Here is a 20,184-nt window from a genome sequence, read left to right as displayed (position 1 = left end):
CTGAAGGACTGTTAAATATTTTAAAGATGTTTCTAAATGTGTTTCTGTGTATCTCACCAGCGCTCAGCCAGGGGCACTTTAAGCAGCGGCTTGGGCAGTCGCAGCTGCTGCTCCCTCACAGCATAGGTCAGTACTTGTCTGTCAGAGTAGTGTCTGTAGGGCTGATTGCCCAGCTCAAACAGCTCCCAGATAGTCACACCCAGAGACCTGAGACACAGGATAACATGGAAATTGTGTTGATGAAACATAAAACAAGAACAAGTATGTGTTATCCCCCAAATTTACAATATTTAATCTGGTTCCTAAAAAGTTTTGGTTTATCTTGCTTCCTTCAGGTTGTCATTCAGAGATTTTCTATTATCTTAAACCTTTTTCTATCTTCTTGGCCTCTGACTTGCTCTAGCTCTTTACCACTGACCTCACCTATTACAGTCTTAACAGACTTACAATTCTCTTTTTTTGGCTTTCATGTTTTGCCATTTACAAGCACACTTAGGGTTAGGGTTGTCCATTTTCTATGGAGTGTCTTTCGCAGGGAACCAACGTCAACCTTTTGGTCGTGACCTTTTATGCACAAAGTAACGAAATGCAACATAAATAGTAGCAAGTTTACAGTTTGTTGTATTTCCAAAGGCAATGGACTATAATAAAGACCCAGTTTCTCTCTGCCTCATTTTATAGTCTAAAACATTTTGAAACTGTGCTGTCTGTATGCTATGAAATCTTTTGTTTTAAGAACAGAAGTGAATGCATATTTGTGTGTGTGTGTGTGTGTGTGTGTGTGTGTGTGTGTGTGTGTGTGTGTGTGTGTGTGTGTGTGTGTGTTAAGCCTACCACATGTTGCTCTGTTGGGTCTGGTCAGCCACAAGTAGGTTTCCATGCACCTCATCCACCAGCTCTGGAGCAATCCAACGTAGCGGCACGTACATCTGATCTGATGTCACATAATAATCATCCTGATAGGAGGGATGGGTAAAGTGTTAACAGACAGACAGAAGGCAACAAACAATCCACATTAAGCATTTTAACATTTAATTCTGACTAAAAGTATTACTCTTTCACAATAACAGATTAATTTATTTGCTTTGTTGTTAAAAATCTTCCCTTATTATATTTAATATTCTAAAACAAGTGAAGTGAATTATAATCTGTGAAATCTTTTGAAACTCTCTTGGGTGGAGTAAATGCTAGATCTTTTTGTAGACGCATAGCAACTGAGGGATAACTACTAACTTAGATAGTAACAAGCTTAGCTCACTGTTTCCTTAATTCATTCATGCACTCATCCACTCAGTGTTTGCCTGCTAATGGTTGTTATGTGGCATGGCGTTGTCTACAGATAACAAACTGTACCAGGATCACTTGCTTCTTTGTTACTGTATGTATTTATTTATTTATTTATTCAATTCGGCCAAATAATCTGAACAAATTAAATCATTTACTGTATGATAATATATATGATGATACTGATCAACAGACCTTGTATTTGGTGTGGGACAGACCATAATCTCCGATCTTCACTGAGACATTAGCAGACAACAAGCAGTTCCTCAAAGCCAGGTCACTGGTGACAAAGAGGGGTGGTGGGGGAGGAGGAGGGGGTAAACAGCTGTTACAGCTCTTTATTATTCATAAATATACAAAACAGAACAAGAACATTGCAGGAGGGTCATATTACTTAGGGCACCAAAATATTTAAAAGGCATGCATGCAAAAGCACCAACTCATTGCAAGATGAAATAATTAATCTTTTAAAATTGACCTAGTTCAACACTCCTATGCAACACATATCAACATCAACTCCTGTCTCTGAAAAAGGTTCTGCAGACTGAATGGATGTTTGAGTTGTTCTGGAGATGAGGGGTCACCGCCTGCAACAAAATCACTGATGCTGGAGTCTGTAAGGAGCACTCAGGCAGCACCAGGATATTGTTCCAGGAAGCAACCGAGAAGCAAAAGGCAGATTTTACTGACCACAGCAACATACTGACTTGGCCTGGTACTGTTATTTTGACGTGTGTGATATTTAATAGAAACTGCTGGCTACCTGTGTGTGAAGTTGTGCTTGTGCATGTGCAAAAGTCCTGAGGCAATGTCACAAGCCATCCGTTGAAGAATCAAGGGCTCTGGGGTCATGGTTTCTGCGGTCCTGCAGCTTCGGAGGTAACCCTTCACATCCCCCTGGACAGAGTAGAGAAAAATAGAAGTTCTGTTGTAACCTCTGACCACTGGAGGGCAGTCTTGTAATTGTGCTTAATGGGACCAAGAATCACCCATTTCTTGTTCAGTCATGTAAATCTGGCTTGGTAAAAGAATCTGGAATCCTGCATGGAAGTCCAACAGATGAACTAACAAACTTGGTGTCCTCGGGTTTATACGCACAATTAAAATGTGTTGGATGAACAGACCAATCTGCCCATCTGTGGGAATTCTTGTTGTATTTGGACTAAAATTGTCTCCTTGACAGAGTCTTTATCCTCTTGCGTCTTTCTAATTGCACTAAATTGTATAGGTTATGGTAGGTTATCATTGGTTCTGCTGTTTAACTATCTAAAAAAAATCGAAAATTATATATTTAATTTGAGCAATATATTTAATCAGCAATCACCAATTTACCTCACTTACACTTACACTAGCTAAATAAAAATCAGCATATGTAAACTCACTGTGTGGAGGCAGGAAGCCAGGTCTTAGTTTCTTCTTCCTCTTCTTATTTGCTTACTTCAGTATCACCAGAAATATCATATCTACACATATATCCATGTTAAATCTACTGAACTAATCAATTATTTGGAGCTGATGGTGGATTTTAGGCTGCAGTTTGAGCTGTACGAGTGTAGCATGACTTATTGGTAACTTCGGGCTCGGCTGCCAAACATTTGCAGCGGCTGCCAAGAATGTTTTACTGCCAAAAGTAATTAGCAAGAAAATCCAATAAACTACATATTACAAAAAGTTTTCAATCCATTTAATGTACTGAACGGGATATAATGCAGACTTTGAATTGAAAGCAAAGGCCAAAAGACTTGACAGGGGCTTTCATAAACTACAGTACATATCTCATGCTGTTATGTCAATACACTTTATGCACCAAATATGGTACAGCCTAAAAACACTTTAACAGCAAAGTCACATTTACGCCACAGCAGTTTTATTACAATATCAAAATCCTGAAATGAAATGACAGATTTCCAACAGGGGAACACAGCAGGGTTGTGACAGCACTTTCACAATCCTTCACTTGGCATTTGGTGTGTATTAAGTTGTTGTTGTTTTTTTACACATACTCTAAGCTGTTCTCCCTACAACTGGCCTGAAGGTTTAGATACTCACCAGTGGACAAAACTCCATCACCAGCAGGTATGGAGTGACCTCAGTGCATTGGGCCAAACACTGCACCAGAGCATGGTGCTGGAGGGCACTGGAGAGCAGAGGAGGACAAGAGCATAAGATCATTTCATCGTACAGAAAGTGACACATAATAGTTCTATGGCACTCTTAGACACCCACACTCACCTATATTAAGTAGAAATATGTTACAAATTATTCCATTATTATATACCAATTCTAAAGAATAAGTCCCCCTCCACTCATAAATATGTTTTTCTTCTTGGTCCTACAGTTGGATGTTTGATCTTCACTGTGCAGATTGATGTATGAGTTTGGCACTAAAAGGATGTTTTCATCTGCTCAAAGTGAAAGTTGCTCTATGCTCATTGAACATTTTATGGGGCGGAGCCTTCAAGCAAATGTGACATCACAAATATCAAACCTGGTCCAGTACGCAAAGCCACCAGTAGGAGGAGAAGTTGAACTGAAACAAGGATGTTTTTTTTTTATAGTTCCTGAATCGCCCTGACAACAGCAATGAGCTTATTAAATGTTAAATATGAATCTGCAAAGTACTCAGCTATCAGATTAATGTAGATAAGTTAAAAAATCTCCCACAATGGCAATACTCAAGTACACCACCTTGAGAGTGATAGTACAGTACTTAAGTAAATGTATGCGTTACCTTGCATAACAGACAGATAGACAGACATAAATTCAGCCAGAATGAAGTAAATGTGTACCGGTAAGGCTGTGCTTCCTCCAGGAAATGCATCTGGTCCTGCACACTGGCGCTGGCTTTGAGTTCCTTAACCACCACTTGGGTGGTGTTTAGACCTGCATTCACCTCCCCCAGCAGAACCTGAAACAGTACAGATAGAGACATATACGCGCAGGGAAGACACATACGCAGACAGACATTTACCCCCAAACAAACCCATTAAGCGTGAGTGACCAGACAAAAGGAGATGAAGCAGGCATGCAGGCATTCAGCGAAGAGGATTCAAAGACAGTGAAGAGACAGACAAATGCAGACAAACACACATACAGATGGACATACCCAGTCAAGGTACACAAGGATGGAGATGATGGATGTGTATTCATGAGTGGAAAAATGGAGGAGAAACAGACAGAAGGGGCGAGAACGAGAGAGAACGACAACAACATGTTATCTGGTTGTAAATACACGATACAACACAACATCGTTCAGCCTGCAGTGGCTATTACTTTGAAAATTTTACCAGCATAAAATGTCTTCTTAAGGGCTAAGTCTATCTCTTCTGGGACAGGCTGACATCAAAGGCATGAGGATCAGACCGGCATTACACACTCAGACATTACAGGTAACTCGGTGTGTCGGCCATTTTTAAGTGACTCCATTCAAAACATCTGGGATCACCGCAAAGACTAACTGCCGTGATGTGAGTGAGACTCACTGATGCTGCAGGGACAGCAAAGGGGCGACTGTCGAAACCACCAGCAGGAAGTTATAAAGATTGAAGTGTGAGAAGTGGGCTTACCTTCCCGAACCAGCCATTTCCGATCTCTTTCAGGTAGAGAAGACTGTGGCGGCTGAGATCTGAAGCTTTCAGGAGCTGGACTGGAGGAAAAGAAGAGAAAGGGAAAGGTGTTAGAGTGACGGATAATCCTCCGCCAGCAGACCCTGTTTACTACAGATCACATTAACATTACAACTATTTTGCAAACCATACTAATGTGTTTCTGAAATGTGTATTTGTTCTACTGTTCCAGCCATTTGTTCCCATTAATTTCCACATGATATGAAATTAAACAATATTAGCAAACTCTTGAAACTTGCTTGAGTTGTTTCATCTATCTTACTGAAGAGCAACTCGGCATTAATTTGATCAAATTTACACTAGAATAATGATGTAATGGTCTGTAAAAAGTCTTTTCAAATAATTCCACATTTAAGTGGCATTATCACACAACAATAATAAAACACTGACACATATTAATGCAGTATTGATTGTTTACTCTGATGGATTACACAACCAAAGAAAGCACAAGCTATTAATAATGCTAATCGATTTTCATTCCATATGAAAATGGGTGGAAACCAATAGATGCTTGGAACAAAATAAAACATATATTAAAAAGAAATCCTACAACTGTATAACATACATTTGAAAACAGTCCAAAAATATCATTTATACATGACTTGGACTTTATTTGACTAAACCAGCATTAAAGTTTGTTAAAAGGCTGATCATTAGTTGTAAAACTCAGTAAACTTTCATTAAAAAAAGCCTCAATCAGATTTGCTTTCCTTTTTTATTCTTTCACTTGTAGTTTCATTGTCAGTACTACATCAACCAGTTTTTGCTGCTTAAAAAAAAACCAGGAGCCTTTTTTGTACCAGAGACTGAAGTGGAGACCAACCTTCATCATTGTTAGCAATGTTTTCACTAGTGTCATACGAAACAGCCATTAGGGGGTGAGCAGGAATGAAAAGACACACAATACACATTACATGTGTCCTGCCACATTTCATCAAACTACAAAAAGCATTTTAATGCATCGCATACAGTGCAGGCTGAAATGTAAGCTAACATGTTCCTTTAGAAAGGCATGGTTCAACTCATCATTTTAAGTCATAATACAGTTACAAAGTAAGACAAATTCAAGACAGAAAGTTCTGAAATCATTCTCAGAGTAGCTAGAAATTTAAAGTTGGATTAACATGAAATGGATGAACTTATTATGTACTTATATTTGGTTATTGGTAAAAGACTAGTGCAGTCATTTCCAATATGATGTTGGGACTAAACCTATGTTTTATTAAAGATAGATAGATGAAGATACAAAATGTCCTCACTTATAAGGAAGGAAATAATAGACCGATTCAATGATAAAGAATAAAAAATACAATATAAATCATATAAAACATATGTAACATGCCAGAACGCACCATATCCAGGTTCTTAAGTGGCCACTGAAGAATCCATCCTCTGTCCGATTATTAACCTTTTTTTAAATGAAATAGCCGAACATGCCAGTGGATGTTGCCCATGGTTCCTGAGTAAACAAACGGATCTCCACTCTTAAGTCTTATTCTATATTGAGCCGACTGTGGCACCGAGCTGTCTGACTGTCCTGCAACCCCCTGATGCATCTCTGTCAGCATCCCCTGATGACCCGAGTCCTTCCTGCCTGTCGAACACGCCCGACCACCCCGTCCCAGCTCAGCCAAATGAAACGGGACCGATGGCAACATCCCCCCCTCTGCCCCTCCATCTCTCACCCCTGACCATCTATCCCTTTCTTTCTCTCTGTGTCTCCCACGATGACACTCAGATTCTGGGTGTAGAGGCAGACAGTCAGATCTTTGTGGTGTTGTCGTCCCCCTCCAGACCGCCACACAGTCCAGTCACTGTGTGGAGGCCATATTGGACACCCCTGTCTCTTTCCCCAGACTGGTCATTCCTTACACCCACTCACGCTCTCTCTGGCCCAAAGCAGAATAACCTCCATTGTCTGGCTGCTTAGGGCAGCATGGCACCAGTTAGGACCGGTTAGTACGCACACTGGGGCTATTATCCACCAGCTCCATGACATAGGAATGGACTGAGTTTTGGCGAACTCGGTGGCAAGCAATGGGTCCCACCTACGCCATCATTTTAACCTCAAATATTCATAATGCAGATGGAACAATGAGGGGAGGAGGATACATTATGGGAGAAAAAACTAAATTATCAAAGACTATACTATAATATTTGCTATCTTTGATCCTTAGTAGGACGATTAAAAAGAATGAAATTTGGTAGAAAAACAAGCAATAGGTCAGGGAACAAGTATTTAGTGGGCTTTGTTTATTGTAACATAGGGGGTTTTCAACATTTTCACTTTTTGTTTCATGAACTACTTCACTCACAAAGAATCTACAAATTCCATGTTTGTCTGTCACTTAAGTGTAGCCTCGGAAGGAGTCACTCTGTGCTTTCTAATTTTTATTTCACTTTAATTTCTTTTATAAGAAACTGAAAATATCCCGATTACCCCTGCTAAGTTCTCAGATCTCTATACAGCCAGTACACTAACTCAATTTCCGTTCGACAGCCCTGTCTGGTCTTTTCTAAGCTCTGTGCTGCTGAGCATCTCCGTCTGAAGAATGTGTCTAGCTTAATCGCTATAGTGGCCAGGAAGTCTTTAGGAGGGAGATGCACAGCGGCTAAATCACTCAGAGCCTAATGGAATTCCCATTATGCTCTTCCAGTCCAGTGCATCCCAGTCCAGTTTCTGCTGAGGTGCTGAGCTGTAGTGCTGTCCATGGACAATCATTTAAATTCACTTGTGACGCTGTGTAACTCGAGTGGAAGTGGTAGCATGGTGGATTTAGAGGTCGATGTATGTTGAAGTGTCTGTTATATAAGGATGGAAATTGTGTGTGTTTACATGAACATGAAAACTTTTCTGCTCAGATTACTTTTTGTGTGTGTTTTTAACGTCTGCGTAGCTGTTCACGTCTTCTCTGAGTGGGTGTGAGCTCCATTAGTCTTCGCAGGGCAGCCTGCAGCACAGTACAGCTGCATCAGGGCGGGTCCTGCATGGGGACCGGGCCACAGACTGAGCCAAGCTCTTACACTACTGGTGTCTCATTAGGAACTCCACCTATCCACATAGTCCTTTGACAGCCCCAGTGCACAGCAGGATGACAGAGGAGATGGGAACATTGGCTGAGAGTAAGCAGACTTTCTCATAGCTGCTAAATACTTCACATCAACCTCAGCTCTCGGGAATCATTAGAGATATGAAATCTGAGACCTGCACCTACACAAGACCTCTTTTAAATCAATTTCTCAAAAATCTTAATAACTGCTCTTCCTGTGCTCTTTTTCTAGTCATCTATACTTCCATTTATTCTGTTGCTTTTTCGTTTTAATATTTTATCACCATGTAAAGCACTTTCAACTGCATTTGTATGAAGTGGTGGTGTACAAATAAACTTCAACTTGAACTAGGACAGTTGAAAAGAAGACAGAAGACAGTAAATAGCAGCTAACAAAAATAAGACGACTGATCCATTTCAGCCGTTCTATTTCTCATTAAAAACTAAAATCAATTTCCCCTCATGATGTCACTGGGTGAGGCAGTCCTGAAGGTGTCGTAATGAATCTCTGACCTCTGCCACTGCTGTAATACCATATGGTTTCTGTTATTCACAGAAGACAAATCACATGTTAAAGGGCCAGTTTACCCAAATCAAAGAGCATAGTTACACTTAGCCCAAGGGGTATCAAGTAGAGTTGTTTCGATACCAATACCAATCAAATTCCTCTGATACTGCGTAAAATCCGGTATTGGCGAGTGCGCTTCTCTGTGCACTGATCTAATACCACATCATTTATTTTCCCCGAAACGTGACCCTGCTACTTCCAAGCAGTGTCCCGTTTGCCATTTTTCCCCCAGAATAGTGAAATCATGACCCGCCCTTCTCTGACTCTGATTCTGACAAAGGATTTAACATAAGCCAGGGCACACAACAATGACAGCAATCATACAAGCTTATTGAAAATCAATAATATATATGTTTTTTTTTTTTATTGGTCCTCGGTATTGTCCGATATTGGTATCAGGAAGGAAATAATGGTATCATAAAACCAGGCCACGTAGATATTTGTGGTTTTCTGTGCCGGGGTTTTGAGATATCCACCTCTGAAACAATGCAGTGAATTCAATGCATTGAACAAATCTCAAAACTATGAAATCAAATCAATCTACATGGCTAGATACCACTAAGAGTAAGTTAGAAAGTATATTTGTGATGTCTTATTGTTTGCCCTTTCATACACTGCCTACGGGTCAATTTAATTCTATTTCAGCTTTGATGGATGCTGATCGCTGAGATAACTGCGTGGGCATGACCCATCAAGTCTCATCACACTCTCCAGTGTCATAAGTTTATCAGGCAGCATCAGCCCATTAACACACAACAAGGACCATTGTCACATAGCAGCAGGAAGAGAGAAAGAGAGCGACAGAGCGAATGAGGAATATTCTCACTGGGGTTTTGTGCTCTCGCATGCCTGACATTCCAACAAGCAGCAGTGTAGGCTGGCCGCCTGGACATTATTATGCAACGGGCAGATGTTTGTGGGAGAGAGTGAAAGTTAAAGAGCACAGAGTTCATTCTGTGGGGACCTGCAGTGAGGGATTGTGGGATAGGTGGAGGCCCAGCTGAACGAGGCCAGTATCAGGGCGGTGTTCACTCCGGGGACTAACGCCAGATACACAGTTCTCCCTGCTCTTACACCCTTGAAATGTACTTGCATCTGTTAGGCTCTGGCACTCTTACAACGCCATTGCAAGGTTTGCATCAGTTTGCAGAAAATGACTGAAGGCGTAAATTACGAGGCACTGACAAGCCGTCAGAAATGATATCATGATTGGACATTGTTTGACCACCCATTCATCTTATATTTCATCCCTTTCAACAGCTGGGAAAGCTTGCAAATCTTTTTAAATGTAGTGTGGGGATTTCAAAGATTTGCTGGAAATTGAATTTGAGCACCAAGTTTAACCTCTTGAGCACTCAATTTTCACTTAAAATATCCCTGTATGAGTCTTTAAAGGACTCTATGTTTGCAATTACCAAAATATTGTCAGTGAATGTGAATGATTTTGTTTTTATTTCCCCAAACCTTCAACCTCATTGTCTTTCTTTGGAAATTTGGGGAACTTAAATGTTACATTTCTGTGGGTTTATTAATTGCTCAAACATGAGTTTCTTTACAGTAGACAGAGCCACAGGTGGAACTATAAGGGGTTAAAGTGAACTGAAGAGACTCACCTGATCGAGCAGGTTGCTTCGCGACCGGCAGGGACACCTCGGTGAGTGGCAGGATGTAGACGTCCGGGCTGCCCTGGGAGGCCGGCGAGGCCAAGGTGGACATGTCTGCATGATACTCCTCCCCATCCACATTCTTGAATTCCTGGAAAACACATACACAAATACACGAAGAGGTCAAAGGTCATGCAAAGGAACAGGTTGCTTACATTACACTGACAACCGGTTGGGTAAGTTGTAAGGTCACAAATGTGAAGCAACTGAGATGGAAAATTGGTAAGAAACCTCACAAACATGCCCTAAAGTGCCTTTAGGGGAATTGTAGATCATATAATGTTTGCACATCTTGAGAAATATGTAAGATATATACTGTATGTAGAAAGAGATAGAATATGTTATGTTAAAACATAATCCAAAATTGATGATGTTTTGGCTCTCCCACTGAGGCAGAAATGAGATAAACAGAGGCAAGCTGTCCTGGCCCGGTTCACTGTTTCTCTGAGCTGTTTGTGAGACCAGTTGGAACATCACAGTGTAAACAAAGCCAGTCTGATTTATCCACAGATTATTTGTACTAAGATTACATGTATCTCAATCCTCTACTTCGCAATTAAGCCTGATAATTTTAGTGCTGAGATGCTTTCTGGACCCTTGCAGAGCAAAGCCTGAAGAGAAGAGCTTCTGTGACTCACTCTTACTCAGCAAGAATGTTTTTTTATATATATATATCTGATCTAGCTCTCGGCTTCACAGTCCCCAAATGGCACCAAGCGGGAGATTGATCAATGAGTCTTCACAACTCTGAGATGCAAAGAGAGAGTAGTGTTTGCACAAGAGACCTTGAAAGCCTGATCACACTCACATCACGGGCAACAGAGATCTTCTAATATGGATTAACCATTATTTTGTATTGGAAACTGAACAAAAGAGATCCACATCTGTTAAGAATTTAACAGATGTAACTGCTCTGAAATGAATTACCAAGAAATGTCAAAAACATGTCCATTTAATGAATCTACGCCAAGTTATCAAAATAAAATAAAAAATAAAATTTTGAAGCAGTGAGTTTGGTGTTTTTTTTGGAGCCAGAAGTGACGATATTTGGACCAGAGGGTGGAGCTAGGGAGGGTACTATGCTATACCTCTATCCTGGTTGGATCCCAAGGACATGCCATGGTTGCCACGCCCTATAGTATACCCTGCTTTATGATCTATTTTACTCTAAATGGGACCATCAGTTACTAAATGAACATCATGCTGTATGGAAGAAGACTGAAACTAGAGATTGAGACCATAAGCTCATCGGGAAACTGTTTACTGAACTCATAAATCAACTGAGAAGCTCTACACACTGGCTGGAGCGTCTTTCACAAAGTGAAAAACTATTCTTCTTCTAATATTAAACAATGCTTTTTTTCACTAAACTTACTGTTTATGTAAATCTAGAGCTAACTAACTCAGAATCACATTATCATTAAAACGATTGGGATGGGAGCTGCAGCACTCTCTAAAGGCCAAAAGGAATACTTACTCCTACATTTCCATATCATTACTGTTCAAAAAGAAGGTTGCTTGGCTTAAGACTAACATTTAATGATTAGCATTTCGATGTAATAATGTGTAAAGAAATAAACAAATCAGTGTCAGTTACAGTAACGGCTTTTAGAACATTCTAGTTTGAACCACACTGCAGGTTCTAGTGAGTTTTCTATGTTAGTGTTACATTGGGGCCTGAGCTGGATGAACACTGAGGAGCCCCTGAAAGATTCCTTCTGTCTGTCGAACGTGGAGACACATCGCTGAAGCAGAGGACGAAAGACGGGAGGGAGTTGGCTGTATCCAACGACCGGATGTCAGAATAAAAGTCCCTTAGTTGAGAGCTAGAGAGCAGCGGGGTCCCAACACTGGAAAAATTTGACCTGCTGCAGCCCTCTGCAACACCCACACAAACACACACACACACACACACACACACACACACACACACACACACACACACACACACACACAAACACCTCCGTCTCTCACTTCATCCTGTCCCCCAAAAATGCAAGCACACGCACTCCCTCTGCCTCAGATCCAAATCTTCACACGGCCTTGCTCGCCCTCCTATTCAACATGTGGTTTCACTCTCAGCACACACACACACACACACACACACACACACACACACACACACACACACACACACACACACACACACACACACACACACACACACACCAGCATTTACAGAACAACAATATTATCTCTCATCTCTCGCACATCCAGCTGTAATAGAAAACTAGGCCAGAAAATAATGAATACTTTTGTTATTTTTTTTCCAATTAATCCTTCAGTAAAAAGAAAATCAAGAAATATTCCTATGACAGTTCCCCAGTGTGCAAGGTGACGTCTTCACATTTAAACTCAAACATGTTATAATGAACAGACCAAAGCAGCTAATCGTCAAATAAAATAGTTTTTTTGGTTGATCCAGTAGTCAATCAGTTGTCTAAGGCTCAATAAAAACATTCTTAAAACAGACAAATAAAAGTATGACAGGAAACCATTGCAATGATTCAACAAACTTAAACCTAAAATATTTACAGATCATTACATTCGCTCTTTCCCTTTAGTCCCTGCTTCCATTTTAACACCTGGAAACTCCCCTACTGGATAAATAATGTGTTTCTGCAGCATCTCCAATCAGCTTACCTCTCCACAGGGTCCACAGGTGAGGAAGACATGTCAAACGTCCTAAGCTTACAGGTTACAGCATCTCAAACTCTTTCTCACACACCCATAAAAAAAACCTCACATGCGCACATACACACACACTCCATGACTGCCCCCCCACCCCACCCCACGCCCCACAGGGTTCCCATTTGTGTGATGGGTGCAGGGTAGAGGGAGGTTGGCGGTGCCAGGAGGAGCGGCTGCAGAAAAAGGCATCATCATTCTGCAGAGAGAGTCTCATTGTTGAGTCCAGAGAGGTGGAAGAGGGAGGAAGGAGGCTTTGTAGCTGACCACTGACTGTCCCCAGGATCTGCTGGGGATGGAGGGATGGAGGGAGAGAGAACGAGGGGAAAGGGAGGGGGGGAGAGGAAGAAGGAGGAGCACCATCTTCCAGTTCACAGGCGAGACCAAACCTGTAGCCGTCCCATGAGGGAGAGGAGAGAAATTGAGCCCCCTCAAAAATGTGAGGGAGAAAAATACAAGTGGGAGGAGGAGGGGGGGAGGACGGGTGTGTGTGTGTGTGTGGGGGGGGGGTTCACACATACTATACATGTGACATCACTCGCTCTCTTCCTCTCCTTTTCTCTCCCTCCCAAAAGCCAAAGAACATCTGCAGGGCAGTCCCCTTCACCAAGAACACACACACACACACACACACACACACACACACAAACACGCGCACACACGCACACACACGCACACACACACACACACACACACACACACACACACACACACACACACACTCTCTGTTTCTTAACTCTATACTTGTGAGAACTGTCCACTGACTTCTTTCATTCCTGAGCTGAATCTGACTTTAACCTCATATACAGGCCGTTCTTAACCCTTAAACTGAACCTTTATTCTGACCTACAAATGACTCTTTCTTTATTTTAGCCTCACGCATTTGGAAGTCAGTTTGAAGTTAAACTTTACATTGATGAGGCACCAAAACCCCACCCTTTTTCTGAGCTCTCTGAGGGAATGTGTGTGGAATGAGAAATCTTACAACAACTTAATGTGATCCTGAAAAACAAAATTGTTGGCCCAAATGTTTCTTTTGTGCCTCAGTGCTTTTGTGAGTGTTTTAATAACCTAATTTAGGGTTTATTTAAGTCTGCTGTCCTTGAATCTTACAAATAAAAAGAAATTTGAGGCACTAGATTCAGAGATTTAAAGAACCCTGAGTTTCTTCTTGGTATTGGGTTTGAGATGTGATCACCATCTACAAAAACTAAAGTATAGAAAATTCTGGTTGAAGGTCTGGAGCCTTATCTACTAAATGTACTGAAAATCTGAATTTGGCTCTCTTGGCAGTTGAGTTCTAGTTTTTCAGACAGTATTCAAACCTATCAAATTATGTATTTATTTATTCTTTAAAAGAATAGTTTGACATGTGCTTTCTTGCAGAGAGTTAAATAAGAAGATAAGATCAGAAGAACACTCTCATCCCTCCAAATCAGTGTTTCTCAAACTTTTTCTGGCATGCCCCCCTTCAGAAAACGGAAAAAGTTCCCACCCCATCACCCCACAATTTTTGTCAAACATTAACAATGGTAGGGGATGCAACCACTAAAAAAGGTCCAAGCTGGTTAGCTTAGCTTAGCATAAAGACTGGAAACTGGGAGGGAAACAGCTGGCTTGGTTCAATCCAAACTAACAAAATGTGTCTACCAGGACCTCAAATGCTCACTGATTACACTGATTATTAACAGTTTGTGGGGTTTTAATAGGATAGCAGATTCTTGTCCATGCACAAGAAATCTCAATCTTCTCATTTGACTCTCAGCAAGAAGAGAAAAAGCACTTTTTCTTTTAAATGTTGAACTATTAATTTAAGCGACAAGATTATGCACAAAAACCTTTTCACTCAAAAAAATTGTTTTTAGAATTATTAAAGTCACAATCAAGTAATGTTTTTCTACATTTTTACATGAGGTGAGGAATGACAAATTCTTAAGAGTATTCAGAAAACTGCTACAAATGAGAGTTTTAACCATAAAACCAGGTCCAAACACCAAACTATCCCTGATAGCTGTGAGGATCATCTCTCCAAACACAGAAAGCTTTTCTCTCTCGTCTCCTTTTTTTCCCTGATATTCCCTCTTCCTGCTCTGGGAGAGGCTGTGTCTAATTCCAGATGGGGCCCGGAGGCCGGATGCACTGTGGGCTCATGGGTATGCCCTTCCTCACGCCCTTGCGCCCTTACTCTTCCCCCTCCTCCCACCCTGGCCCCTTCCTCTGACACACCCTGACAGGTCCGAGCTGGGTGGTCCAACCCGCCAAACGACACAAACCAGACATGAGGCACATCATATATCTTCAATAGACGCCTATTCCTTGCATGCAGCCTAACAACAACTCAAGATGCACACGTATAAACACTAACAGTGTTGAAGAAAGAACAGGATGTTATGTAATAATTGCTACAGACACTTGTGTAATCAGTGCAGAGCTGAGAAAAGGCTGAGGTTGCAGAGAGAGTGAAGAGAGAAGATGGAGATGCGCCCAAAAATGAACCAACCTCTTTTAATTATTAAAACTCTTACATGTCCCCGACTCTGTGAGAAAATTCATCCAACAGCCTTAATCACGTGGTTCTCTTCACATTGTCACAACAGCATAAACATTTCTCTAAAGCAACTTTTGCTTACATAATGTTGCAACATAAATTAATAAGTGGAAGAATAAATCACGTTCTTTTGTCAGTTTCAAGTGTTGTGCAGGAATATGAATCACAGAAGGGACTTGTTGTGGAAGAAGAGAAAAACAAAGGGCGTGATGTATTATAGTGGATCTGTAGATTATTTTTTGCAATATTTCATTTGATCTCATAAGTTTCCAGAGCCCAAAGTCCCTTTCTTTAAGTTGTTTGTTTTGCTCAACCAACAGTCTAAACCTTAAAAGATTCACAGTGATTAAAAGTAGCTAAAAGCTGTGAATCCTGACGTTAAAGGTTAAATAAGAAATTCACTTTCCACTGGATGTCACACAAGAGCACCAGCATCTTATATAACAACAGTGGGACAGGAATGAAATGAAACTTTCTAAAACTGTCTTTGTTATTCTTTCCAACAAACACCAACACTGGTTTGGTAAAAAAAAAAAATTACTTAATTCACCAAGCTAGATAAGAAAATCTTTGTTAAATGAGAAAGGTTAGCTTACATTATGTGCTGCAACAATGTGGATATAAATTTAAAAAATTTACTCTGCAAATGTTTAATGAAAAAGGAAATGTATTTAGGGTGTAAGGAGAATTGTTATTTTACAAGAAAACTCCACAAGGTAATATGTTTAAACATGTAGATGTGTCCACATGCATACATACACACAGAAATATCGTCAGAAAGACACATATTTGAGCATTTTTGCAATCATATCCACAGTCCCACCATTCCTCCAATCTACACACACAACCATCTTCCTTGCTCCCTGTCCTATTTTCTCAGATGCCGTGACCCATTTCAGCACGCTGCTCAGAAATGGGGTCTAAATCAACAACACAAGATGGTCCTGAAAAGCTGCAGGCCTCCTGCCGCTCCACAAACACCATCTCTCCCACCTTTGTCTGCCATTCTATCTACTTCCCATCCACATAGTCTAAGTATAAATGGCTGGGGAACCTGTGTACTGACCGAGTATAATGGATGTCTAATGAAGAATGTTTTGCGTTCAGTCCATTTGCTGAAACGCTCATGGGAAAAGAGAGCTAGAAAGCGTATCTCTATACAAGACTCCATAAAAACTTCATATGATTTAATGAGTGTGTTGGTATGAGATGTGTCGGTATGTCTTCACGCCTCATATCTTTTTTATGCATCATGTGGAAGTCGATGGGAGACGGTGGTCTGCACATCAGCCCAAACGAGAGGCCCACCTTGAAGCCGATTTTGCCCTTCTTGCAGCAGAGGCAGGCCAGCATGAGGAAGACGAAGGTGAAGAGGCCCGAGAAGGAGATGGCCACCACAGCCAGGGACGACGACCAGGACAGATCACTCAGCGGAGCGCCATCTGCAGGACACATCAAGAGATTGTTAGCTGAGGCGTAAGACTGGTAGGAGACTCTGCATTGTTTGTGTGAGCTACAATAAAATGCATATTAAAGCATGTATGACATATGAGAGCAATTACATTACGACAATAAAGGGATGAATGTAATGTATTGATTCATTTTATAGGGAGGTTTTTCCATCGCATCATTTCTAATGTATCCTGTGTACAGTAGCTCACAAACTGAACTGAATCTCAGGAGATTACATTTCCATTTAAGAACATTCAGATGGCTGATTTATAGCCTGTCATCGTGTTTTTGCTCAAAATGAAATGCTCTGAAACATTATCGCCCTGATCCAGCACACAATGAACAACATTACACCTCCGCCTCAGAAAACCAGGCAAAAAATTCAGGTGCTGATTTATCACCTTCACCTAGCAACAGAGGCATATCTTTTCTGTTCATCATAAAATTGAGTGTATAGTGTAAAACAGCCATGTGGAAGTGATTTGCAAATGAAGCAACTGCTTAACTTTAATGTGTTTACTTTAAATAAGGGGCACATTTTATATAATGAGGATTCAGGAGGCTGGAAGAAACTTTTGTGTTTTTCATGTGTCACTGCACAACGCCCCAGAAAAACACTTCTGCTGCAAAAAACTCTGCTTGATGTGTTAATGACAAACCAACACCCTGAAGATAAACTTGAATATGCAATATTTATGACATTTTAATGACTTTATTTATTTTATTTCCCTTTGTATAAATTAGGATACTGTCTTCACTATGATTGGGTGAACATGAGTGTTAATGACTCAGGTGTTTAGCATCTGTAGGCCACTTTTTGTTACTTTTAAAATGACAAAATGATTGTAGTGTTGTAGATGTTCTGATATCTTCCAAGCTGACTTGAAACCCACAGAGCTTTGATCGTGTCTCTCACCAGGTCAGATATCTCAGTTAGCACTTATATAAGACTCATATGGGTTCAGAAGTTCAATGGTTTAATTTGAAGAAAGCTCAAATATCAACTCCAGTCAAGATCAGACTCTCACAGTGATCTTTTGGGCCAATGAACACCAAGTAAACAAGCAATGAGAATAGCAGCTGTAGCAATAAGAGTTTTTTTACTCTTTTTCAAGCATTTTTGACTTTGATTATTCAACAGAAGAGACAGAAGACAGACAGGAAACACAGAGCAAAAGCAAACATGCAACCACGCAAGTTCCCCAGTCGAAGTCGATCCACTAGACGATAGTGAGTCAGTGTCTGGATTTGCCTCGCCTAGATCAGTGTGTAGGGACTTGGCTTGGGAACCGGAGGGTCACCGGCTCAAATCCCACAGACCACAATATGGAGTGTGGACTGGTAGCTGGAGAGGTGCCAGTTTCACCTCCTGTGCACTGCCGAGGTGCCCTATTGCATGTCCACAAGTGCATGAAGTATGTATTTCAGCCTGTGTGTGTGTAAGAATAAAAAAGAGTGAAAAGAAGAATTTCCCCAATAGGGGATTAATAAAGTATATATCTTCTTCTTCTTCTTCTTCTTCTTCTTCTTCTTCTTCTTCTTCTTCTTCGTCTAGATGTGAAAAGTGCACGTGTGTCAGAAGGTGCAGTACCAGCAGTATAAAGCGTGACATAGTCTTCATTTGGAGGCGCTGGGGTGGATGGATGACTGAAACAAACATAGGCCTTTCATTCAGGAGACTGCTGTCGAGTCCTGTGTATAACTTGACCTCAGCAAGCTTTATTTTGAAAGTCTACCCAGACACTGTATATTTATTATTGCTAATCTGATGGTGGAATGAGCACGTGTTGAAAACGTGACACTGCCACGCCTAGGCAGGGCAAAACGTGACTTTGGCACAGTGGAGCAGTGTGTATATTACACACTTTGGCCTGATACCAGGTTGGATTATCTTAGGCCCTGGGAATGCCGAAATTAATTCAACCACACAACTCTGGGTGATAAAATACAGTACAGCATACTGAAGACACCCTGAAGGGCACTTTGGCTTCATAATGTGTTGAGGAATAAGACCTCCCATGTGTCCTGAATGCATCTTTTTTTTTTTTTCAGGATCATTTATCTACAAATCAAGATAATTTTGCGATGCAGTTATAATTATGATATAATATTAATTCAGTTTGCTTACAATATTTACCCACTCTAGTTCCGCCTCTGAAGCCCAACAGTGTAGATTTCTCTGTTGAGTTATTTTCCTCAGGCTCTATTTCTCATTCTGCCTCATTCTGTGTCAGTGAAGCCAATTTTCAGACTTGACGGTTTGAATTATCCTGTATGTGTGCCGCGTGCATTCTGTACAGTCTTATAAATAATATCTTGTTCCCAATTTTGGGGTCATTTTTGAGCAGTGGATGATTTATATTCCTCATCCTGCTATGGCTTCCCGAAATGCAACGGTTACCACGGAAACAGATTGGACGGACGGCCATGCAGGATTGCCTTCAGCTGTAAATCTCTCACACTGATTCCTGCCAACAACAGTGCCACCCAGCTCCGCAGACACACACACACACACACACACACACACACACACACACACACACACACACACACACACACACACACATAATGAACCGAGCACAGAGAGTCATTTTTGCTGCCAGTTTGTGCTGATCCTCTGAAAGCTTGTGCGACTGGCTCTGAGTGAGCATCAGGCTCTTAGTATAATTGGACAGTGTGCGAACACTGTTGTTTAGGAGGCCGGCTGGCAGGATGAAGGAAGAGAATATTTTGAAAAAAAAAACAAACATGCAAATTTAACAGTTAAATACAGGATTAGCTGGCCAGCTCACTCAGGGTATTTGGAACATAGAGTCCTAGTCTGAATTTTTCACTTAAATGGGGCTAAATAAAACCTGTGGTCCACTAACAGTGTCCATAAAAAAGTGCAATATGATGCCACATGAAGCAGAGTGGGAGGAAGACGTGGAAAAGGCCAGCTTGCTAAAGCAGTCAATAAGCATTTAGTGCTTTGAAACACTATACAAGATTCAGATTTAATTACTCTTTATTCGTCAGGGGGGTAATTACAGAGAAGAGAGGGACATATTCTGCCTCTGTTGTGGTTTATTTAAAACTCCCTCGCTTACAAATCCCATCTCCCCCAACAGCACAAGTGGGAGAGAGTGACTGGAGATGCAGCCCGGGATTAATATTTAAGGGAACACACTTAGGTCCACATGCAGTCGAAATGAAAATAGAGCATTTAAGCCCAGCTGATACACGTGTTCATTAAAATTATACACAGAAGCATAATGCCAAAGACTTCCACAGTCTGCATTAACTTTAGATCAGAAACAACCAG

At 41.0% G+C, this 20,184-nt stretch overlaps 1 protein-coding gene across 4 annotated transcripts in view; it reads right to left on the bottom strand.

The window, feature by feature from the left end:
* Positions 1-20,184, bottom strand: part of aatkb (apoptosis-associated tyrosine kinase b) — a 53,568-nt gene that overhangs the window by 8,469 nt on the left and 24,915 nt on the right. For 2 of the 4 annotated variants that reach the window (XM_051416934.1, XM_051416936.1), the window contains exons 2-10: positions 16,737-16,870; positions 10,142-10,283; positions 4,851-4,930; positions 4,074-4,192; positions 3,334-3,421; positions 2,048-2,181; positions 1,480-1,564; positions 835-956; positions 58-207 (exon numbers count right to left, since the gene is read on the bottom strand). In XM_051416934.1, the coding sequence (XP_051272894.1) occupies positions 58-207; positions 835-956; positions 1,480-1,564; positions 2,048-2,181; positions 3,334-3,421; positions 4,074-4,192; positions 4,851-4,930; positions 10,142-10,283; positions 16,737-16,870 (1,054 nt within the window). Of the gene's footprint in view, positions 1-57; positions 208-834; positions 957-1,479; positions 1,565-2,047; positions 2,182-3,333; positions 3,422-4,073; positions 4,193-4,390; positions 4,830-4,850; positions 4,931-10,141; positions 10,284-12,835; positions 13,171-16,736; positions 16,871-20,184 lie in introns of those variants that run through there. The other 2 variants (XM_051416935.1, XM_051416937.1) reach the window with 2 other exon arrangements.

The sequence above is a fragment of the Dicentrarchus labrax genome, unplaced genomic scaffold (assembly GCF_905237075.1).
Source record: "Dicentrarchus labrax unplaced genomic scaffold, dlabrax2021, whole genome shotgun sequence".
NCBI classification, from domain to species: domain Eukaryota; kingdom Metazoa; phylum Chordata; class Actinopteri; family Moronidae; genus Dicentrarchus; species Dicentrarchus labrax.
Note: the sequence above shows the minus strand (reverse complement) of the source record. Positions and strands in the feature narration are given on the sequence as shown.